This window comes from Oncorhynchus tshawytscha, linkage group LG20 (genome assembly GCF_018296145.1).
Source record: "Oncorhynchus tshawytscha isolate Ot180627B linkage group LG20, Otsh_v2.0, whole genome shotgun sequence".
Taxonomy (NCBI): Eukaryota; Metazoa; Chordata; class Actinopteri; order Salmoniformes; family Salmonidae; genus Oncorhynchus; species Oncorhynchus tshawytscha.
In genome coordinates this window covers 28,451,458-28,476,781 of record NC_056448.1, presented here as the reverse complement: position 1 = coordinate 28,476,781, position 25,324 = coordinate 28,451,458, and the positions used below count along the sequence as shown (strand labels likewise).

The 25,324-nt window shown below is 43.7% G+C and overlaps 1 protein-coding gene across 1 annotated transcript in view; it reads left to right on the top strand.

Moving 5' to 3' along the window:
• The first annotated feature begins 2,770 nt into the window (after positions 1-2,770).
• Positions 2,771-25,324, top strand: part of ap3b1a (adaptor related protein complex 3 subunit beta 1a) — an 86,289-nt gene continuing 63,735 nt past the window's right edge. Inside the window, exons 1-10 of the mRNA XM_042302446.1 lie at positions 2,771-3,268; positions 4,267-4,342; positions 4,582-4,656; positions 5,988-6,083; positions 6,559-6,719; positions 6,818-6,884; positions 22,741-22,923; positions 24,238-24,393; positions 25,084-25,181; positions 25,262-25,316. Coding sequence (XP_042158380.1) covers positions 3,075-3,268; positions 4,267-4,342; positions 4,582-4,656; positions 5,988-6,083; positions 6,559-6,719; positions 6,818-6,884; positions 22,741-22,923; positions 24,238-24,393; positions 25,084-25,181; positions 25,262-25,316 — 1,161 coding nt within the window. The 5' untranslated portion in view covers positions 2,771-3,074. The remainder of the gene's footprint in view (positions 3,269-4,266; positions 4,343-4,581; positions 4,657-5,987; positions 6,084-6,558; positions 6,720-6,817; positions 6,885-22,740; positions 22,924-24,237; positions 24,394-25,083; positions 25,182-25,261; positions 25,317-25,324) is intronic.

Here is a 25,324-nt window from a genome sequence, read left to right as displayed (position 1 = left end):
AGCACGCCTCTGTCTATTTGAGCTGTTCTGTTTGTCTAGGTAATCCTGTCTAAGACTGCTTTAATAAAAAATAATTGTATCGTGTAGTAAAACTGCGTAAGTGTTGCTCTCCACTTTCTGGAGGACCGATTTTTGAAATCAGTGGAATTTGAGTATGATAGCTAAGGAGATGGAGAAAACGCCTGTCTCTTGATCACATCTTCAAACTAAGGGCAACCATGGCATCATACAGGACACGCGTCCATCCATGATGTATGCAGGTAAGATAGTCTAGCTAGCTACATTTTCAGATATTACACATTTCTAATTTAGGCAAACGTGCTTTAATTTCAATTTCAAGTGTACTGTTAGCTAGCTAACGTTAGCTGGCTGGCTCGCTAGCTAATGTTACCTGTACGATCATATTATTTGTATCTCAGAGCCATTTGCTTGGCTACTTATAGCCTAATGTTAGCTAGCTAACATTGAACCTGGTTGGTTAGAGACCTGCATATTCATGCAGGGTAGTAACGTCATGAGTTGGGATTATGGTTCATTGTTTAGCTAGCTAGCTAACAGAAGACTCCACTTTGCAAGTAACCATTTCGGGTGTGTTCGTAAATTCAGTCTGGCCAACTACACCGAGTTCAGAGCACTCACATCTGAGTGTGCCAGAGCGCAGAATAACTGATGAATTTACGAACGCTCAACACCCGTTGAATATGGCTGGTGTCAGTAAACGTCGGGAAAAATGTGTAATATAATTGTTGCCAGCAGCACAATGAGACACCAACGCTCTGGATAACATGAAAACAGCCTAACCAGCTCTGCTTGGGCGAGTAAAATGGGGGGGTTCTCTCATTTGTCTGGAAGTAGCTAGCCAATGTTAGCCAGTTAACTTGGGTGCTTGACTGCCGTTGTGAGGTCAGTCCATTCAGATCAACCCTACTCATCGGCCAGAGCGTCCAGTGTGCGCTCTGAATGCTCCAAATTTATGATCGGACAATCTGACGGCACAGTTGCAATCACCAACGCTCTGGATAACATAGCAGCCTAACCAGCTCTGCTTGGGCGGGAAATGTTCAGTGAGCTGTTCTCATATTTATGTCTGGAAGTAGCTAGAAAGTTAGCTTGGGTGCTTGACTGCTGCTGTTAAAGAGATGGGAGGGTCTACAGTTTAAGAGGGTGCAAACAATGCTGAAAGGGTGTAGACAAAGAAGGGATCTCCAGTAGTAGTACCAAAAAATTAAAAGGCCATCTTCTCAAAAGTGAGTTTACAAGTTTATCAACTTTCAAAGCAGAATTACTTTCCCATTGTTCCTCAACTGTAGTGTATGATATATCATTTTGTAGCTCTGAGTCTCTACTTTTATCCAATGTATAAAATAAAAAAAAGACACCATTTCAAATTTTCTACCGAAGACTGATTTGAGTCAGTCGGTCACATTTGACTGTTTTTGGATTTTTGTTAATTTACTGTTAATTGTTTACAGTTAGTCGGCAGCAAAATCGAACAAAATTTGCGTCCCTAATTTCTACCTTTTGTATACCTATTCGGAATCCATCACCATGAAGACAATGATATTCATATCTGTAATTATGCATTTCTGTATAGTACAGAACAGGGACCCATGATGTAATTCCGTTACAGTAATTCCATTACCGAATGTAAATCCACTTCACCTGCTGTAATTCCATAATCAAAATACATTTGTTCAAACTTATAGCTGAAACCCCATTCTTTCTGCAGACATCTTTGAGTCATAATTCAAAGGAGATATTTTTTTTTTTTTGGTCGCATAAAAAAAGTGAGGTAGATTTTACTGTAATTCTGTTACTAAACTTTGCATCTGCACAGTTCTTCCAGTAAATGTTTTTTTTGTTATATGTTCTATGTAAATTTTTAAAATATTCCTTGTCCATAGAGTTAGTTAAACTTTGAAATCAATGGCAGACAATAGTAGCCTATGTAACGGCAGCTAATAAACCAGCTGATTGGAGCAGTTTACAGCGCCTTATCCTGCTGGTCGTTATGTGAGTGAATTACCATAGCTTTCGCAGGGCTGGTTGATTTGTAGAATCGCTTCCCAGAATTAAAAACCTAGGAAAAGAGACTAGGCTGGTTGAAATGTGAAGAATGACATGTATAGTTGTTGGGTGTTGTCCTAACTGTGGTTCCCCTGGCAGTGTGTGAGGCTGGCAGGGCCTTTATCTAGCCCAGCCCTGGCAGCAGTTCCCTGGGAGGGCACAAGGCAGGCGTGGGTGTAAAGTGGTGTATTGTGCTGTGGACAGAGGTGGTGAAAGCTTCTGTGTGTTTACCCTGAGGCTGATAAGGCCCTCCCGTTTCCCCTAGAGGGAAGTGGCCACAGTCACAGGCAGAGACACAGAGAACTAAACTACCACCCTACAAGCACTGACTCTGGCAGAGAGAACCAACTGAGCTACCACCCTACAGCTACACACGGACAGAAAACTAATCTATGTCCAGAGAAGAGGAGGAGAAGCGGAAGAAGAAGCCATTGTCTGGTGGGCCAAGGATCTGTCAGACAGGGAACTTCATCCCTTCTCCAGATTGGATTTAAAACAGTGAAGACTGAGTCATACTAGTAGTCTGCAAAGAGGGCAACTTCAACTTGCAACTCCCTCTATCGACATCGAGCTAAGATGGTGCTCAATAGTTTAGTAGCCTGATGTGAGAGAGCTGGGGAGAAAGAGAGAGAGCTGGGGTGAGAGAGCTAGGGAGAGAGAGGGAGAGAAAGCTGGGGAGCGAGAGAAAAAGCTGGGGGGAGAGGGAGACAGTGAGAAAGAGAGAGAGAGCTGGGGGGAGAGAGAGAGAGCAAGCGTGAGAGAGCAGGAGAGTGAGATGACAGGCAGGAAATGCCTGGAGTCACAGGACTGAAATAAAGCAGAACAGAGTATAACTGGATGACCAGGGGGAGCTGTCTGTGCCAGGGAGAGGGCCAGAGGTTTAGCCAGCTGCAAGGGCATCCTGTGTCTCCTCTTACCTACTGACAGAAGTGGAGAAAGGAGAGTGAGGAAGACTGACAGAGAGACGAGAGGAGAGCAACAGACAGGCCTGTAGAAGCTGTAGCAGTATGAATGGTCACCGAGGTTTCTCTGTGCTGCGTTCTGAGGCAGCAGGGGCTGTGAGGACAGCTCTGGTGTCTGCTGAGAACCTCCAGCTCACCTTAAAGACTGAACTCAGCCAGGAGGAGCAGCACCTCACACCCCACACACACACCAATGGAGGCCCCGATGAGACACACACCAAAGGGTACTGTACAGAAGTGTGAGTCTTGGCACTTGCTTGTGATGTGTGTCTTCAAGTTTACCAAATAGCCTAGCGTTTCCTGATCACTAGCTGATTAGTCATTAGTTGATTGTGACATTGTGAGTCACTCACGACCTGACATTGCTTTCTCTGCGCCTGGTAACAACACCCAATATGGTTAAGTTGTGTTTTGTGGTTTTCATTCTCTCTACCCATCCCCCCCTCTCCCTCATGTTGTTCAATTTGATTTATTTGTTTTGATTTATTAGGATCCACATTAGCCGACGCCATTGGCGACATCTAGTCTTACAGTCTTACTAGGGACTAAAAAGACATTACAGACAAAATACTTTACAATTTACGTAGATATACAAACATGAACAGTTACACATACATGTCAGTACATACACAACAAGTAAGTCACATGGGGAGGGGCGTTGTGCCGTGAGGTGTTGCTTTATTCGTAAAAAAACAACAACCCAGGTTTGCTGTTCACTTGCGCTATATAAGATGGGAGTTCCATGCAATCATGGCTCTTTATAATACTGTGTGTTTCCTTGAATTTGTTCTGGACCTGGGGACTGTGAAAAGACCCCTGGTGGCATGTCTGTTGGGGTAAGTGTGTGTCTAAGTTGACTATGCAAACACAATTTCCAAGTCAAACTCTGTGCACCACAGTTTTCCATTCTTAAGTTAATGAAATTCATTCATTGTTGTGACAGGGTAGCCTAGTGGTTAGAGCGTTGGACTAGTAACCGGAAGGTTGCAAGTTCAAACCCCCGAGCTGACAAGCTACAAATCTTTTGTAGAACAGGCAGTTAACCCACTTCCTAGGCCGTCATTGAAAATAAGAATTTGTTCTTAACTGACTTGCCTAGTTAAATAAAGGTTAACAAAAAATCAATTCCTGGCTACATCAGTGAGAGTTGTCTGGTGTACAAAAGCGCATCTGCTAATTAAATAAACCATATTAAATAGTGTATTGTACATTTTCTAATCTCTTTCTCCCCCTCCAGGAATGAAGACCTTAAAGAGATGCTTGAGAGCAACAAGGAGTCGCTTAAACTGGAGGCCATGAAGAGGGTTGTTGGGGTGAGTAGTATAACCTATACACACACATTCCTGATAAGTGCACATCAGTGAAGTGCACTGCAAACTCAGTTCAAGTGTACTTCAGTTTTATGGTCTCAATTAATTTACTGAACTTTTTTTAAAAATCCTCCTTTGAAAAAAGTATAAATAGATGTAGTACATTACTATTTTATTGTACATATCATACTACAGCAAATTGAATACTGTGGTGAAACATGTAAGTGATTTTCTGTCTACAGCTGATCGCAAAGGGGAAGAATGCCTCTGAGCTGTTCCCAGCAGTGGTGAAGAACGTGGCTAGTAAGAATATAGAGGTAGGGCATCATCCACACACACATACACTGAGCATCCATTCTATTTGCACAACATGGTTGAAAACATTTAGAAGGCTCTATCTAAAAGAACACAGAGGACATCTCCCCACTGCAAGTATGAGACCACAGAACCAAAGCCCGGCCAGATGAGTTCCCCACTCCTGGTAATATTGATCAGGAGAATAAACAGGCAGTACGAAAGGGTGTGTGTGTGACAGGGCAGCCAATGGTAGGGAACTGGAGCAGGTTGGTGGGAGTAATTGGCAGAGGAGAGCCCATGGTCACGTCCTCTCTCTCCCCCCTCACATACACCAGCTGCTAGGGCTAGGGTAGTGGTAGATCTCTCTCTGAGCCTCTGCATCTCTCTGTCTGTCTTCACCTCTTTCCACCCCCCACCCCCCTGCTTGTTCTCTCCTCTGCAGGCCTGTGTACTGCTGTGTGTTATTGATTGTCTCTAATCAGAAAGCAGCACAGGAAACAGAGTATTGAAGAAATAATGTGATTTAATATCAGGATGCTTTGTTTTCTTCAACTAGTTCTAGAAACAACATCCTGATACTAGACATCCTGGAGGTGTGTGTATGAGTGGGAAAACGAGGGTAGTATGGGGGGAGGAGGGGCTAGACAGTATGATGACTGATCTAATAATGGATATTCAATCACTAGCTTATTTGATTAGTATTCCTAGTTTTGAACATCTATTTTCTGTGATGTTGTCAATATGATGTGATTCCCTTAAAACTAGGCAAGATGGGTTATGTCCTCTCTTAGTCATTAATGCTGTTAATTCACCCACTAATTACTGCAGTGATTGAGAACTGTTTCACCACAGCTGAACCTCCCCGTACACACACCGAATAACACGGGTGAATCATGAAAGGGCCAACCTTTAACCCCCAGTCGGACACTGGACAAATATTAGCTCAATCTCCTACGTGTGAAGGGAGAAGCAAGGGAGGGGAGGAGGAGAGGAGAGGGGAGAGAGAGTGAGGAAGGGAGGAAGCGATAACACTACTGAAACTTTCTGAATTCAAACAAAAGATAGTTTTGCTCATTCTCTGCTCTCCCTGAAACAACATGGATCTAGACTGTTATAATATCAAACAGGAACACTTTCATCCTCCGCTTTCCCCCTTTAAAACAACTAAACCAAGACGTACATCTGACATCTAGCCAAAGCACTCTTCTCTCCACTGTCAAAGAATAGTGTTACCTACACATTCTGTAATGTTGACGGTCTGTGCTCAACCCGAAAGCTAATGAATGGATTTAGGATTTGTCTAAAAATAAGGGTGTATTAATGACTAATTCAAAGTATGTGTGTTTTCCAGCTGAAGAAGTTGGTGTATGTGTACCTGGTGAGGTATGCAGAGGAGCAGCAGGACCTGGCTCTACTGTCCATCAGCACCTTTCAGAGGGCCCTCAAGGTAATGTCTGTGTGTGTGTGTGTGTGTGTGTGTGTGTGTGTGTGTGTGTGTGTGTGCGCGCACGCACCGGGCTTTGATGCTGAGGGTTCTACCATTTGAATTCCCACGCACCTGTACTCTTAGATGAAAGTGTCATGTTTGGTGTGTGTATGCATGTGTTTAAAGGTGTGTGTTGTGGAGAAGTATTGAGCCGTTAAAGAGTCTGTCTGTCTCTGTGAGGTCACGGGCCAACAATGGTGTTTTTAGAGGCCACCAAAACTACTTTCAACCCCTGATTTCAACCCCTGCTAGCTCCATACCATGCTTCACTTCCTACCTGTGTGGGTGGGTGTGATGTCGTTTTTGTGTAGTGCTGTATCGTGTCGTCAGTATGTCTCACCACATGATTCCTGTCTCCATTCCTTTCTTTCTATTTTACTTTCCTCTGTCTCAAGGTGTAGATAATACTAATACCTGCTCTCTCTCCCTCTGCCAGGACCCTAACCAGCTGATCAGAGCCAGTGCTCTCAGGGTTCTGTCCAGTATCAGAGTCCCAATCATCGTTCCCATCATGATGCTGGCCATCAAGGAGGCTGCCTCCGACATGTCCCCTTACGTCAGGAAAACATCCGCCCACGCCATCCAGAAACTCTACAGGTAGAGTGTGGGTGGGTGTGTTTGTGCACGCGTGAGTGTTTTTCTGTGTGTGTGTTTGGACCTTGGAGTTGTATCAAAGCTTTCCTCCTGCTCCTCAGCCTGGACCAGGATCAGAAGGAGCTCCTGATAGAAGTAATTGAGAAACTGCTGAAGGACAAAAGCACAGTGAGTAGAACCAGTTTACAGTACCAGATCATATATAATTACCCACAGGAGACCTCTTACAAGACCTCAGTAGACAACATGCTCTCCATACAGTGTTAATCTTGTCAACAATAGCGATGATGTAAAATACTGTCAACAATATATTTTTCCTGGCTAAAACTATGACGATAAAAATGTGTAGACGCGTTTTCTCTGTGCTCCTGTCCAGGGCGAACTGTTACTGTTAATACTTGACCAACACTCGTTACCGTGTTAATTTTGTAACATTTAATTAGGAATCAAATCCAATTCACTAATTAGCCTATTTTTTGTCCTTTTCATCGTAAAATGTTGAAACAACAATGGCCACGAGTCACATCGCGCTCTAGCAACTCCTTTGTCGGGCCAGGCGCATGCACACTGACACGGTCGCCAAGTGTACAGGGTTTCCTCTGACGCATTGGTGCGGCTGGCTTCTGGGTTAAGCGGGCATTGTGTCAAGAAGCCGTGCGGCTTGGCTGGGTCGTGTTACGGTGGACGTGCGGCTCTCGACCTTCGCCTCTCCCGAGTCCCATCGCTGCAACTCCTGTACGGACAAGACTGTAACTACCAATTGGATTCTATGAAATTGGGAACAAAAAAATATATAAAATAAATGTGCCTCCACCCTGCTGCCAAAAAAGTACAATTATTTTTCTTGTAACTTAATGTTATGAACAATGATGGTATGTATAGGGTGACATGTTCTCACAAGAACAATATAGTATTTTATTTGCTGTTCTGGTTAGTGATTGTCTTATTTCACCGTAGAGCCTCTAGCCCTGCCCAACCCTTTAGTTCCACCTCCCAAACATGCAGTGACATCAGCTGGTTTAAATGTTTCTAGAGACAATATCTCTCTCATCATCACACAATGCCTAAGTTTACCTCCAATGTATTTTACTCTCTGTTCCGAACATACTAGACGACCAGTTCTTATAGCCTTTAGCCGTACCCTTGTCCTACTCCTCCTCTGTTCCTCTGGTGATGTAGAGGTTAATCCAGGCCCTGCAGTGCCTAGCTCCACTCCTATTCCCCATGTGCTCTCATTTGTTGACTTCTGTAACCGTAAAAGCTTTGGTTTCATGCATGTTAACATTAGAAGCCTACTCCCTAAGTTTGTTTTATTCACTGCTTTAGCACACTCTGCCAACCCGGATGTCCTAGCCGTGTCTGAATCCTGGCTTAGGAAGACCACCAAAACCCCTGAAATTTCCATCCCTAACTATAACATTTTCCGACAAGATAGAACTGCCAAAGGGGGCGGAGTTAGCCTGCAGAGTTCTGTCTTACAATCCAGGTCTGTACCCAAACAATTCAAGCTTCTACTTTTAAAAATCCACCTTTCCAGAAACAAGTCTTTCACCGTTGCTGCTTGCTATAGACCACCCTCTGCCCCCAGCTGTGCCCTGGACACCATATGTGAATTGATTGCCCCCCATCTACCTTCAGAGCTCGTGCCGCTAGGTGACCTAAACTGGGACATGCTTAACACCCCGCCCATCCTACAATCTAAGCTTGATGCCCTACATCTCACACGAATTATCAATGAACCTACCAGGTACAACCCCAAATCAGTAAACACGGGCACCCTCATAGATGTCATCCTGACCAACTTGCCCTCCAAATACACCTATGCTGATTTCAATCAAGATCTCAGCGATCACTGCCTCATTGCCTGTATCCGCAATGAGTCTGCGGTCAAACGACCACCCCTCATCACTGTCAAACACTCCCTAAAACACTTCAGCGAGCAGGCCTTTCTTATCGATCTGGCCCGGGTATCCTGGAAAGATATTGATCTCATCCCGTCTGTAGAGGATGCCTGGTTATTCATTAAAAGTGCCTTCCTCACCATCTTAAATAAGCATACCACATTAAAAAAATGTAGAACCAGGAACAGATATAGCCCTTGGTTCACTCCAGACCTGACTGCCCTTGACCAGCACAAAAACATCCTGTGGTGTTCTGCATTAGCATCGAATAGCCCCCGTGATATGCAACTTTTCAGGGAAGTTAGGAACAAATATACACAGGCAGTTAGAAAAGCTAAGGCAAGCTTTTTCAAACAAATTTGCATCCTGTAGTACTAACTCAAAAAAGTTCTGGGACACTGTAAAGTCCATGGAGAATAAGAGCATCTCCTCCCTGCTGCCCACTGCTCTGAGGCTAGGAAACACTGTCACCACTGATAAATCCACTATAATTGAGAATTTCAATAAGCATTTCTCTATGGCTCTCCATGCTTTCCACATGGCTACCCCTACCCCGGACAACTGCCCGGCACCCTCCACAGCAACCCGCCAAAGCCCACACCATTTCTCCTTTACCCAAATCCAGATAGCTGATGTTCTGAAAGAGCTGCAAAATCTTGACCCCTACTAATCAGCCGGGCTAGACAATCTGGACCCTCTCTTTCTAAAATTATCTGCCGAAATTGTTGCAACCCCTATTACTAGCCTGTTCAACCTCTCTTTCTATGATCTGAGATTCCCAAAGATTGGAATGCTGCCAAGGGTCATCACCCTCTTCATAGGGGGAGACACTCTAGACCCAAACTGCTACAGACATATCTATCCTACCCTGTCTTTCTAAGGTCTTCGAAAGCCAAGTTAACAAACAGATTACTGATCATTTCGAATCCCACCATACCTTCTCCGCTATGCAATCTGGTTTCAGAGCTGGTCATGGGTGTACCTCAGCCACGCTCAAGGTTCTAAACGACTTCATAACCGCCATCGATAAGACATTACTGTGCAGCCGTATTCATCGACCTTGCCAAGGCTTTCGACTCTGTCAATCACAACATTCTTATTGGCAGACTCGACAGCCTTGGTTTCTCAAATAATTGCCTCGCCTGGTTTACCATCTACTTCTCTGATAGAGTTCAGTGTGTCAAATCGGAGGGCCTGTTGTCCGGACCTCTGACAGTCTCTATGGGTGTGCCACAGGGTTCAATTCTCGGGCCGACTCTCTTTTCTGTATACATCAATGATGTTGCTCTTGCTGCTGGTGATTCTCTGATCCACCTCTACGCAGACGACACCATTCTGTATACTTCTGGCCCCTCCTTGGACACTGTGTTAACTAACCTCCAGACGAGCTTCAATGCCATACAACTCTCCGTCCGTGGCCTCCTACTGCTCTTAAACGCAAGTAAAACTAAATGCATGATTTTCAATCGATCACTGCCCGCACCTGCTCGCCCGTCCAGCATCACTACTCTGGACGGCTCTGACTTAGAATACGTGGACAACTACAAATACCTGGGTGTCTGGTTAGACTGTAAACTCTCCTTCCAGACTCACATTACGCATCTCCAATCCAAAATTAAATCTAGAATCAGCTTCCTATATCGCAACAAAGCATCCTTCACTCATGCTGCCAAACATACCCTCGTAAAACTGACCATCCTACCGATCCTCGACTTCGGTGATGTCATCTATAAAATAGCCTCCAACACTCTACTCAACAAACTGGATGCAGTCTATCACAGTGCCATCCGTTTTGTCACCAAAGCCCCATACACTACCCACCACTGCGACCTGTACGCTCTCGTTGGTTGGCCCTCGCTTCATACTCGTCACCAAACCCACTGGCTACAGGTTATCTACAAGTCTCTGCTAGGTAAAGCCCCGCCTTCTCAGCTCACTGGTCACCATAGCAGCACCCACTCGAAGCACGCGCTCCAGCTGGTATATCTCACTGGTCACCCCCAAAGCCAATTCCTCCTTTGGTCGTCTTTCCTTCCAGTTCTCTGCTGCCCATGACTGGAACAAATTGCAAAAATCTCTGAAGCTGGATACTCCCATCTCCCTCACTAGCTTTAAGCACCAGCTGTCAGAGCAGTTTACAGATCACTGCACCTGTACATAGCCTATCTGTAAACAGCCCATCCATCTATCTACCTACCTCATCCCGGTATTTATTTATTTATTTATTTTGTTCCTTTGCACCCCAGTATCTCTACCTGCACATTCATCTTCTGCCGATCTACCATTCCAGTGTTTAATTGCTATATTGTAATTACTTCTCCACCGTGGCCTATTTATTTCCTTAACTTACCTCATTTGCACTCACTGTATATAGACTTTTTGTTTTCTTTTGTTCTACTGTATTATTGACTGTATGTTTTGTTTATTCCATGTGTAACTCTGTTGTATGTGTCGAATTGCTACGCTTTATCTTGGCCAGGTCGCAGTTGCAAATGAGAACTTGTTCTCAACTAGCCTACCTGGTTAAATAAAGGTGAAATAAAAAATTTATAAATAAACACAGTCAGGAAACAAAAACAAATAAACAGTATTTGGTTAGGAACGTCTTTCTTATAATTTGAAAATAGTAATTTCTCCATCAAAATAATTTTTTACTCTATGTAATTTTAAATGTTGTACCCACATGGTAGTTGTGATGCACATTTCCGTGTAGGGTTGAAATGTATAGCTGGTTTCCCTTTCATAACCAACTGTTTTACCAGTACACTGATTCATTTTATTTTACAGTGTTTATATATACACTGCTCAAAAAAATAAAGGGAACACTAAAATAACACATCCTAGATCTGAATGAATGAAATATTCTTATTAAATACTTTTTTCTTTACATAGTTGAATGTGCTGACAACAAAATCACACACAAATTATCAATGGAAATCAAATTTATCAACCCATGGAGGTCTGGATTTGGAGTCACACTCAAAATTAAAGTGGAAAACCACACTACAGGCTGATCCAACTTTGATGTAATGTCCTTAAAACAAGTCAAAATGAGGCTCAGTAGTATGTGTGGCCTCCACGTGCCTGTATGAGCTCCCTACAACGCCTGGGCATGCTCCTGATGAGGTGGCGGATGGTCTCCTGAGGGATCTCCTCCCAGACCTGGACTAAAGCATGCGCCAACTCCTGGACAGTCTGTGGTGCAACGTGGCGTTGGTGGATGGAGCGAGACATGATGTCCCAGATGTGCTAAATTGGATTCAGGTCTGGGGAACGGGCGGGCCAGTCCATAGCATCAATGCCTTCCTCTTGCAGGAACTACTGACACACTCCAGCCACATGAGGTCTAGCATTGTCTTGCATTAGGAGGAACCCAGGGCCAACTGCACAAGCATATGGTCTCACAAGGGGTCTGTCACGTGCTCAGTGTGAACCTGCTTTCATCTGTGAAGAATTTGCCAATCTTGGTGTTCTCTGGCAAATGCCAAACATCCTGCACGGTGTTGGGCTGTAAGCACAACCCCCACCTGTGGATGTCGGGCCCTCATACCACCCTCATGGAGTCTGTTTCTGACCGTTTGAGCAGACACATGCACATTTGTGGCCTGCTGGAGGTCATTTTGCAGGGCTCTGGCAGTGCTCCTCCTGCTCCTCCTTGCACAAAGGCGGATATAGCGGTCCTGCTGCTGGGTTGTTGCCCTCCTACGGCCTCCTCCACGTCTCCTGATGTACTGGCCTGTCTCCTGGTAGCGCCTCCATGCTCTGGACACTACACTGACAGATACAGCAAACCTTCTTGCCACAGCTCGCATTGATGTGCCATCCTGGATGAGCTGCACTACCTGAGCCACTTGTGTGGGTTGTAGACTCCGTCTCATGCTACCACTAAAGTGAAAGCACCGCCAGCATTCAAAAGTGACCAAAACATCAGCCAGGAAGCATAGGAACTGAGAAGTGGTCTGTAGTCACCACCTGCAGAACCACTCCTTTATTGGGGGTGACTTGCTAATTGCCTATAATTTCCACCTGTTGTCTATTCCATTTGCACAACAGCATGTGAAATTTATTGTCAATCAGTGTTGCTTCCTAAGTGGACAGTTATATATTTTTCCTGTTATGTTTATTTATATATATATATTTTTTAGCAGGAATAAGTTTTCTATCTCAGGATTGTGCCCTGGAATCACATAACTCGTAACCGTGTCATATCATCCCATGGCTGCTTTTCTGCTTCAGCAGAGAAACACAACCCCTGTCTCTAACCAGAATACTTATGCTTCAACAAAAAGATCCCAATCGGAGATGTCCCCTACTCCTACAGGTTACCCTGCTTCAACAGGGTGTTCGCCCTAGAATGACTTCTAGGACTTTCCCTATTCAGAAATAACTCTGCTACAACTAGGGGTGTCTTTTCTACAACAACAAACAACATAATGTGCACAACCTGTTCTTAGAACAGGATTTTCGATGTTTAAAAAAAAATCAGTCTCACTCTAAATTTATCTGTCCGGAATGACGTATCCACTCACTGACACTCCTGGCAGGTCCGAGGTGGGTCCCCCTCTGCTCCGTTTTAGTAGTCTGGGTGTGTGGTAACCTGAGCCACGTTTAACAAAGCCCCTGCGCGCAGTTTAACCTTGGTCTCCTGGGAGCAATCGGCAAGCGAAGTTAGCATCCCACCGCTGTCACCAATTTATTGTGGAATATCTAATCAAAGGGAAGAGACTGTAGATTCTTTCAAACAGCACTTTATCATGAGATTAGCAAAAATTGTGAGTCAAGGTAGAGCATCAGGTGCATATTTGAAAGCTCAACGAACAGTGCTGGTTCAATGCTTTTCTAGAGAAAATACATACAACCCCTTTCTGTATACGTGGCAGTCAGCCGATAGTGTGAAAAAGGTCATTCGTTGTCTGTGTAAATTTAAGATAGCACAAGGTTGATAGCCCGAGGGCTCAACTGTCTATTCACAACAACAAACACTATATTGTACTCCTTTCTGCAAGGTTCCATACATGTGACTTTCTTTAGATGGTAAACCCACAGGATTTCACATGCTGCGGTTGCACCCAAACGTTTCTTAGCTGTAAGCCTAGTCTTATGACTAAGTCACACCAAGACAAGTTTGTATCAGGTTAGAAAAACACAAGCATATAACAAAAGACTATTCTTTAAGCAGTAAAACACGGGATAGCATGACTAATTATGTAAGTTTCCACGACACTCCATTAATCAGTTAGCAGAAGGAATTGGGTATGTCGATTTCCCATTTAAGGTGGAGCTTCTGGTCTTTACTCATTTGGGGATAAAGGTCACATGCTCATTCAAGGCTCTGTTTGAACAACTTAAAAACACTCCTGGGGCGCATTAAGCAGGATTTCATAAGGTGGTATATCTAAATGTGTTTATTGGGTTTCTGCATTTGAAAACAAGGATGGTCCAACTTGGGCCATCATTGAGTTACTGTCAAGCCTTCCAATTTCTCCTCTCTCGCTCTTGTGCTCTTCGATACCCATGAACATTGGCACCCATGTTTTGAATCCCATAGTCAAGAACTCCCTTAAAGTCTGGTCCCAATTCCAACATCACTTTAGCCTTAAACAAGCAAGCGGCTTCTCCCCATGAACATCTAATCATCTCTTCCCAGCATCACAGATTGACACGGCATTCCAGTTGTGGCATAGGAATGGTCTGGTGTTTTTTTGTGACCCACATCCATCTCATTCGATACTCTTGAGGGTTGACCATAATATTCCCAATACCCACTTTCAGATACCTGCAAACTCGCAGCTTTGCCAAAAAACATTTCCCTTCATTTCCACTGGAGCAGTCGATAGGTGCTTAGATCTTAACCCATATCTGAAGGGCACAATCTCCAGATTATACAACATAATACAGAACATTTAATCCACCTCCTTGGCAAATACAAAATCTGCATGGGAGCAAGACATTGGTGGTGAGCTACCCGATGATATATGGCAACACAGTATTGAGCGTATCCACACATCATTTTGCAAAAGGCATGGGCTCATTCAGTTGAAGGTGTTGCACCGTCTCCATTACGCAAATAACAGATTGGCAAAAATATGTCTAAATGTTGACCCCAAGTGTTTGAGATGCCACCGGAGGCCAGCGACTGTGGGACACATGTTTTGGTCATGCCAATATTTGAGTGGCTTCTGGGACCCCATTTTTTTTTTTTGGGGGGCATTCTCACATATGTGTAATACAACTGTTAACCCAAACCTGTTCACTCCTTTTTACTACCACACATCTGCTAGCTCGCCACCTTGTCCTCTTCCACTGGAAAAAGCAAAGCCTCCCTCCTTTATGCAGTGGGTAAAGGAGGTGATGTCATCTTTTCCACTGGAGAAGGTCAGGTTCACTGCATGGGTCCCGATTAAAAGATAGTCTTAACCTGGTCCCTATTAATACAATATGTGGAGAGCCTGTCGGTGGAGGGATGGGAGGGAGGGGTAGAGGGGTGGGAGGGGTGGATGGGGGAGGTTGTACTGTTTTTCTGTTCTCATATCTGAAACTCTATAAATAAATAAAGTTGACGAGATGCCCTGGGGGGGAAAACGAGAATTCCACGTGAGATTAATGGACATTTAATTTGACATGAAGCTCCTTTTCATCTGTTTTGTCCAGTCACGAGCATGCATACATGAAGAATATTGTCCTGTCACAAGCATGCATACATGAAGAATATTGTCCTGTCACGAGCATGCATACATGAAGAATATTTAATGCAATCCTCTCATTGGCAGAATTGACATCTTTCAGTTACACAGTCTGATTGAGCTGATATGCCCTGCTCTCTCACACAACTCCCAGTCGGTCACTTCCGTCACTCGTCAATCTTTTGAACTGATTCGATGCCAGGACACTTGACTTGTAACTAACTTCAACTAGAAACAATGTTTACTCTTACTTTCATGTAAGGTATTTTTGCTTTGATCACATCAGAAGATCTATTATTCATTCCTCTGTGTCGCTGCTCTCGAGCCACAGTCCACAAATGCGAGTTGTGGTTGCTTTTTTCCTATGGGGAAAAACAAATTATATTAGTTTAGTAGTTGACTACAGTAATACTTCTGGCAATTTTGTAAAGCTCAAATGCTTACTCATCCCCTTGACGGTTCGATGGGGAGAAAATCAGAGCTGTAAATTGTTTAACCTGTAGCCAAGGATTTTATAGCTTATATTGTTAATTATAACTGCAATCTACCGCAATATCAATGTTGCCAGCTAAGGTATACCAGGAGATAGTAGGCCTAGTTGGACAACGCTGTCTGAATGTCCACATGATGGAAGTTAGAGGTAGCCTAAATATTAATTGTTTAATAGAAAAAATGCCCTGACCATTGTGACTAAAATGGCTGTGACTAAAACTAGACTAAAATTGTCCCGAGTTTTAGTCGACTGATAATAACTAACAATAACAAAGGATGAAATGACTCAAATGTATTTTTAGACTAAAACTAAAATAGCAACCAAAATGAAAGTCTCCATTCACAAAAACCTGCAATGAACAAAGCAGCATTGCAATAAGCATGGATTAAATATATTGTATTCAGTCTGAAATCAGATGGGGTGTCTTCTATTTGATATCATATCTGTTCAAGAGTCAGTCCCTCTCTCTTAATTAATTGAAACCAAATCCATGATGTCACTACTACCACTAGGTGCAGTAATTCCATCCAGCCACCAGAGGGTGCTCCAGTCCAACAGAACAGTCCCCCCAATCTTTAGCCATCTCTCCCCTCAGTTTAGCTCATTCACCAATGCCATGCTTTGTTAGCACCCACTTAAACCCACATCCTTAGACTCTCCCAGGTAACTTCCCATTTAGAAAGGCATTCTCCCACTGATGCTGGTGTCACCTTAATTTGCTTTCTACGGTTAAGTTATTTTTTCTAGATTAGCTTGAATGGCATTCTCCAACTCCAGTGTTTAAAGCAGCCCAGCCCATCACAAATACAGCATCTCCTTCCCCTATTAGGATAATATAGCGCAGAAAGTCACCATAAATACATAGCTAAATGCTCTTATCAAGGCTGTTTAAATGTCAATTGTGCACGTGCTGAAGTTAGCATATAGAATGCCCTGTACATATAAAACATTTTAGCAGACACTTTTATCCAAAGCGACTTAATCATGTGGGCATACATGTTTTACATATGGGTGGTTCCAGGAATTGAACCCACTATTCTGGCGTTGTAAGCACCATGCTCTACCAACTGAGCTACAGAGGACCACATACAGGCCATACACGCTCTTCCCCCTCTCAATTATGTATTCATTGCATACATTTCTCATTATATAAACAAATCCGTAGCACTAAGGCCAGCGGGGGCTGGAGAGCCCAGGACCAGATGCATAGCATATTTGGCTTCATTCACTAACGAAGATGGATGATTTCTCCCCATTGTAACACATTCTCACTGAGGCTGGCTGGCTGGCTGGCTGGCTGGGGGACAGAGAGAGATAGAGGGCACAGTCACAGAAGTGCTAGTGCTGTGATTAAAAAAGAAGAATGCTAATGTATTTTCAGGGGTATTTTTGTGTTATGATTGTTATAATAATTTCAGAGCTTTTATATCATATTTATTGTCGGTTTAGTCTCTTTGCTTTTTGTTGGTGATCTATCGTATTGCCTTTGGTCTTTAATTCAAAGTGTAAGCCTATTTGGATTTATTCACTCTTAGGAGTGTCATAACAATCACTTCTGGATATATTTGACATGCGTCTTACATTACCTGCTTTATGACTATTGATCCCATAGCAGTATTTCAAGTGCATTTGATGTATGTGTCACAAAATGCTCTTTGCAGACTAAGCCGTTTTCCCCTAGAGGAAAGTAAACACCTAAGCTGATATTTCCATTCACGCTCAGATTTGGAATTTCAGATCTGTCGTAACTAGACTCCTTTACATGGTGTGATTAGCCTAATGAGGGAATGTAGTACGCTGAGGTGACAGACATGTGGCTCGGTAGCTGTTTATTGCCTACCATCCATACCCAAATTGTACTGTAAAACTAGCCTTGATTATTCTAGGTGATTTTGGGTGTTGTGAATATTTGAATTCTCAGAAGAAACAAAAGTGAATTCCCAGTTGTGCTGTTAAGACAATGGGGTATTTTGATGTAAGTAGTATAAATCTGTATAGGTGTAAAAAATATAATACACTTTTAGTTGCCTTCCTGACGTTGGTCTGAACAGTGATGGCCCCTTTAGGCTAAATGTGTGTGTGACAGCCCTGGTTAAAGAGGGGATGGTATAAACAGAGAATGAGAAGAGAAGGGCTATTGCGAGAGAAACAACACAGGAGGTTGTGCAGCTGTTTTACTGTGATGGATCTATTATCCAGCCATTACAAGATAAATGATCGATCCCTCCCATCCCACCCCCCTGCTTCCCCCTGCGCCACCCCCTGCAAAATTGAAATGAGAACAGAGATGTGTGTGTGGTATGATTAGGGGCTAGGTGGGTACCCATTAATTTAAGAGAAAAGGCGAGGGAGGAGAGAGAGAATGCAAGGAGGGTAGGCCCACCGACCCTGCGCCATGCCATCAATCAAGGCGTTGTCTCTGGTGTGATGACCCAGCACTCGCTGCCTCCCTGGCACCTCCCTGGCACCTCCCTGGCACCCTAATTAGAATTCATGACAAAATAGATGCAAGGAAACGGTTTGGGCCCTTCATAATTTTATAGGAAATGTATTATTAGAGGAACCATTTGCTTAGTGTGATTTTTCCATTACTGGCTTGTCACACAGTGTAGATAATATGTTGGTGGATGAGGGAGGGAGGGTGAAGGGGCAAGGAAGGAGGGGAGGGTGAAGGGGAGAGGAAGGAGGGAGGATGGGTGCCAGCTCCATAGATTGGGGTGTCAGTTTTGTTGATGGTGCATGTAGTTTACCTTGGTGCTGTGTCTAATGGGGGTAGTTGAGAGAGGGGGAGGGAGCGCAACAGGCCTGGGATACTAGGAACATCAGTGTATCCACTGATACACACATACACACTTACACTCGCAAAGTTCCTGTTCAAGTCCTGACAGTACTTTACTCCAACATGAGGTCTCTAAACTAGATGAAGTTTGCAGAGTTGGAACTTTACATCCAGCATCTGTTAGTTCTGAGACCAAGCACACTGTGCAAAACAATTAAAAACCACACACTACCCAATTAGGCCGCTTTCCAATTATAAACCACAAGCTCTGTTAAACTCTGCTTATGAGTTTTCTTATTGCCTGTGGATTTCCTAATTGCTTGCTAAACTGAGTGCTTAAACAATGTTACGTTCCTTGCCTCTGTTTTGATTCATTTCGTCCATATGGTTGTTTTTGTACACAACAGCTTGTTTTTGGTTGAAGAACGTACTTGTGGTTGCAAAGTTAGGCTGCTCCCAAACATGCATTTTATCTCACACACCTTTCTATTTAAGTGATAATGCCCAGGAAGCTGGGTTTTGGAGGATAGACACAAGAGGTATGTGGCAGGGTCTACAGTCAATCACGGACTACAAGAAGAAAACCAGCCCAGTCACGGACCAGGATGTCTTGCTCCCAGGCAGACTAAATAACTTTTTTGCCCGCTTTGAGGATAATACAGTGCCACTGACACGGCCTGCAACGAAAACATGCGGACTCTCCTTCACTGCAGCCGAGGTGAGTAAGACATTTAAACGTGTTAACCCTCGCAAGGCTGCAGGCCCAGACGGCATCCCCAGCCGCGCCCTCAGAGCATGCGCAGACCAGCTGGCCGGTGTGTTTACGGACATATTCAATCAATCCCTATACCAGTCTGCTGTTCCCACATGCTTCAAGAGGGCCACCATTGTTCCTGTTCCCAAGAAAGCTAAGGTAACTGAGCTAAACGACTACCGCCCGTAGCACTCACTTCCGTCATCATGAAGTGCTTTGAGAGACTAGTCAAGGACCATATCACCTCCACCATACCTGACACCCTAGACCCACTCCAATTTGCTTACCGCCCAAATAGGTCCACAGACGATGCAATCTCAACCACACTGCACACTGCCCTAACCCATCTGGACAAGAGGAATACCTATGTGAGAATGCTGTTCATCGACTACAGCTCGGCATTCAACACCATAGTACCCTCCAAGCTCGTCATCAAGCTCGAGACCCTGGGTCTCGACCCCGCCCTGTGCAACTGGGTACAGGACTTCCTGACGGGCCAAACTGAATTGGTCCACTCACACAGACAGCATCGTGAAGAAGGCGCAGCAGCGCCTCTTCAACCTCAGGAGGCTGAAGAAATTCGGCTTGTCACCAAAAGCACTCACAAACTTCTACAGATGCATAATCGAGAGCATCCTGGCGGGCTGCATCACCGCCTGGTACGGCAACTGCTCCGCCCACAACCGTAAGGCTCTCCAGAGGGTAGTGAGGTCTGCACAACGCATCACCGGGGGCAAACTACCTGCCGTCCAGGACACCTACACCACCCGATGTTACAGGAAGGCCATAAAGATCATCAAGGACAACAACCACCCGAGCCACTGCCTGTTCACCCCGCTATCATCCAGAAGGCGAGGCCAGTACAGGTGCATCAAAGCTGGGACCGAGAGACTGAAAAACAGCTTCTATCTCAAGGCCATCAGACTGTTAAACAGCCACCACTAACATTGAGTGGCTGCTGCCAGCACACGACACTGACTCAATTCCAGCCACTTTAATAATGGGAATTGTTTGGAAATGATGTAAAATATATCACTAGCCACTTTAAACAATGCTACCTAATATAATGTTACATACCCTACATTATTCATCTCATATGCATACGTATATACTGTACTCTATATCATCTACTGCATCCTTATGTAATACATGTATCACTAGCCACTTTAACTATGCCACTTTGTTTACATACTCATCTCATATGTATATACTGTACTCGATACCATCTACTGTATCTTGCCTATGCTGCTCTGTACCATCACTCATTCATATATCTTTATGTACATATTCTTTATCCTCTTACACTGTGTATAAGACAGTAGTTTTGGAATTGTTAGTTAGATTACTTGTTGGTTATTACTGCATTGTCGGAACTAGAAGCACAAGCATTTCGCTACACTCGCATTAACATCTGCTAACCATGTGTATGTGACAAATAAAATTTGATTTGATTTGATTTTGTCATGGGTGTTAGGCCCGAGATGAACTCGAGGGCCGGCACGAATGGGTTACCAACATATTCAAATTATTTTTATGAATTGATTCAAACTATTTCATCTTTCCACAATATATAGTCCCAACACAAATCTAGGGTTGCTAGCCAAGTCGGTTGGCTGATCGTTCGTTCGTTCTATCAGTTCGGTTGTCAGAGACGTGACCCAGTCGTTAGTTTTAAATGGTCTTATCCCTGGCTTGCTAACTTGTCAACTAAGGCTAACTTACAGTGCAGCCAGAATAACAGCAAAGTAGCTGAATTTGCCTTTGTTTCAGCTGTTTTCTCGTGACATTTATTTGGAGACATAACAATAAGCTAATGATGTGTGATTTCCCCTGGCAAAGAAAATGTGCTCTCTCCTCAGGACAGAGGAGCTAGCCAACAACACAGCTAACACAATCACTTCAAACGGAAGCTGGAAAGACTACAAACTAGCTGCATTTTGTTTCATTTGAACTGTTTTCTATTGAAATGACTTTGTATATATCCATAAAATGATGCTAATTCATGATTTCGACTGGCTGAGAAAATCTGCCTGCCTGTCTGTCTCTTCCTGACCCCTTCACATTCATTACTATGGGACAGCCGGAGATAGAATTTCAATATTGAAACAATGTTGCCAATGTCAGAGAGACAGACAGGGTTTATACACATCTCCGTTATTGAAAACCAATTGCTAGTCTAAAAGAAATGGGAAATAATATCTACATGCTAATAATATCTTTTTACAATGGAGTTCAAGTTTATACAATTTCTGGTTGGGCTGATGAGACGGTGGATTGCGCAGTGAGATCTAACAGCATAAATAGGCATTTTAACATCATAGCTTTAGCCGGTGGTAACTTGTGGCATAGACAATGGCTGGAATGCGATTTTAACCAATCAGCATCCAGGGGTAGACACACCCATTGTATAAAGTTTTAAAAGTCACGTAGCAGCCTACTCTCTCTAAAGCTGTCCAGATTGTTGAATGATTAACACTTTGCTTTTTAGCTACCCAGTTGTAAGAGGGCCTCAAACATACACACACAAACACATACACAATCAACACAGCTGCATGGCGAGGCTGATGGGTAAATGTACAGGGTTTCCGCAGTGGCCACCAGGGTCCCATCTGTTGTAATGAGAGAGACCGAATTCTGCTCTTCCTTCTCCCCCTCGTCTCTCTGTGTTGGAACTGTTTGCATATTAATACATAGCCATGTCAATCAGCCAGCCAGCCAGCCAGCCAGCCAGTTAGCCAGCCAGCCAGCAGCACTATAGGGATAGAACATGGACCAGACAAATGGATTTTTTTTCTCCCAATAAAATGTACTTGATTGCCCCCCTCCCCTTCCTCCCTCCTTCCATCCCCCCCCTTTCCCCTTTCTCTTGTCTCATGAATAGAACATTCAATTAGTTATGAGCTGAAATAATAATTATGAGAAATATTATGTTAGTGATGGATTTATTTGATTTATTTTTATTTAACTAGGCAAGTCAGTTAAGAACAAATTCTTATTTACAACAATGCTGGGCCAATTGTGCGCCGCCATATGGGACTCCCAATCACGGCCGGGTTTGTGATACAGCCTGGAATCGAACCAGGTTATCTAGTGACGCCTCTAGCACTGCCTTAGACCACTGTACCACTCGGGAGCCCATGGCAATGAAAAGTTAGATTAGTTTAGTGAAGACTTAAAATGCTGTAATTTTCTACCCAGTTATTCTCCTGTGTGGTGCCTGAGTTTTTGTTTATTATAATCTAACTGTACATCCTCATTATTTCTGTTAGATCATGAAGTACAGTCTTTCTAACCAAGGTGGCTTATGATGTGCCCAGGCTAGAGCATAGGTCTCCAATGCCGATTCTGGAGTTAATGAGGCTTTTGCTCCAGCCCTACAGTAACACACCTCCCCTCTCTCCTCCTGCCCTCTAGTTGGTAGCAGGCAGCGTTGTGATGGCCTTTGAGGAGGTGTGTCCGGACCGTATTGACCTGATCCATAAGAACTACCGTAAACTCTGTAACCTGCTAGTGGACGTGGAGGAGTGGGGCCAGGTGGTCATCATCTCCATGTTGACACGCTACGCCAGGACACAGTTCACCAGCCCCTGGAAAGAGGTGAGAGATGGAGGGAAGGGGAGAGGAAGCAAAGGGGAAACATGGTTTATAAGATTGTACAAGAACAGTGTGAGATGTGGTGTGATCATTTAAAGTGGAACTCAGCAGTTAAAACAGTAACAAAGCGGTTTCCCTGTTTCTGTAAAAAGCTGAGCGATGGGGCTGGAGAAATGTAACCACTCTCAAATTCATTGACTGCTATGTATGCAAGGACTGACGATCCATGATATCAAAATTATAGTTTTTGTTTACATTTACTTTGTTTACAAATGTTGGAGTAACAGGCTTATATTTTGTAGTGAGCTTATATTGGAGTAACAGGCTTATATTTTGGAGTGAGTTTATATATTGGAGTAACAGGCTTATATTTTGTAGTGAGCTTATATTGGAGTAACAGGCTTATATTTTGTAGTGAGCTTATATTGGAGTAACAGGCTTATATTTTGTAGTGAGCTTATATTGGAGTAACAGGCTTATATTTTGGAGTGAGTTTATATATTGGAGGAACAGGCTTATATTTTGGAGTGAGCTTATATTGGAGTAACAGGCTTATATTTTGCCTTCAACAACAGTTGAACTAAGCTCATGAGGCATTTATAAGTTATATTCTTCAAGAATAAATGGGTACAAATAATTAAGTCCAAAAATGTATGTAGCAACTGCAGATTGTCCCTTTAAATAATGGCTTGTCTTGAATGTCTCTTTAAAGCCAACCAGGACATGTCTCAGGTAAATGACCAATAGACATCATCATCACTAAAGTAATAAAGAAATCATTTCTTCAATATGATGAGTCAAATATAACCTAGAGTAAATAAATCACAAAGTTAGACATTTGTCTACTGGGAGACATTTGTCAGTAAGTATGTGTTGGTAATGTAAGTCTATAGTCAGTTATTTTTCACCCAGCGTTGCAGTTATTGTGTGAACATGAGGATTTGAAAGGGAACCCCTACACACAACGTGTCCTCAGTAGCTGTTTAATGTTAGAACTTTACCAAGGTTGAAAGGCAAAACATGTGCAATTAGCACAGTAAAAAAAACTAGTGATATTTTGTGAGCACAGTGTGCAAAGTTTCTTTACCTGTTGTACAGGTGTCCAGCTCATCTTCAAGCAACCTCTAGATGTGTGTTTGCATCTGGCTTTGAATATGATGAGTTGACACCTGGTGGTAAAGATGTGGCTGATGTGCTATCAGATTGACGTTTATGGTGGTTGTGCGTGTGCTGTGTTTCACAGTGAAAGTAAATGTGTGTGCTGTGAATAACAGAGTGAAATGAAATGTGTAATGTGTGTGTGTGTGTGTGTTTCAGGACGGTGTGTTTGATGAGCACAATGAGAGGGCGTTCTATGAGTCTGATGAGGAAAAGACTAGAGATGAGACTGAGGCCAAGCCCTACATGATGGACCCTGACCACAGACTGCTGCTCAGGAACACCAAGCCTCTACTACAGAGCAGAAACACTGCCGTGAGTCAAACACCACACACACACACACACACACACACACACACATAGAAATATACACATACACAGAAGTAAGTGGTGTGTCTGCTCTTCGACCTGCTGTGAGGGATACAGGCAGCCTTGATGAAGGCGTCTGAGTGTGTGGTTCAGTTCTCACTCCTTCCTCAATGCTGTCTCTGGAACCAAGGCTACGCCGTGCCACCACTGATTCTGCCGCTGCTACACAGGAACACACCCATCATGTAACACACACACACATTGTGAGCAGAGCTCCATCACCCAGGAGCCTCAAGGTCTGTGTGGCAGTGTAGGAGCAGGAGGAAAAATGGTCTCAAATGAGTGTGTTGATTACAATGTGACATGTTATGTCTTTACCAGAGAAAACACACTGCGGCCCTCCATCTTACCGACACTTACCGTCACTTCTTCCAAATGTGACTCCTCAGTCCTTACTCCGGCTATCTGTTACCTTCTAAATGACACGTCTCATTTTAAAACACATGGCACTTTACTTACTTTGCTGTTTGATATATGGAGCTTTAAAGTGCTTTGTGTCCTGAGTGAAGAGAGACTCATCCTAAATAAGAAGAGTGGGAACAGTATGACTGGAGTTGAAAAACACTGTCTGTATTTGAGGTGTTGCTAAGCGGCCATGTTGGATGTGTCTGTTGTCTGTTGTCCTCGGTCTGTCAGGTGGTGATGTCTGTAGCCCAGCTGTACTGGCACCTGGCTCCTAAAAACGAGGTCAGCATCGTCACCAAATCTCTGGTCAGACTGCTCAGAAGCCACAGGTAATCTCTATCCGTTTTTCCCCCAAAAAATGTTCCTGAGGATTTTCGATGGCTTAATATTTCCTCTCTCTCCCTCTTAGAGAGGTGCAATACATTGTGTTACAGAACATAGCCACCATGTCCATCCAGAGAAAGGTAAGGAC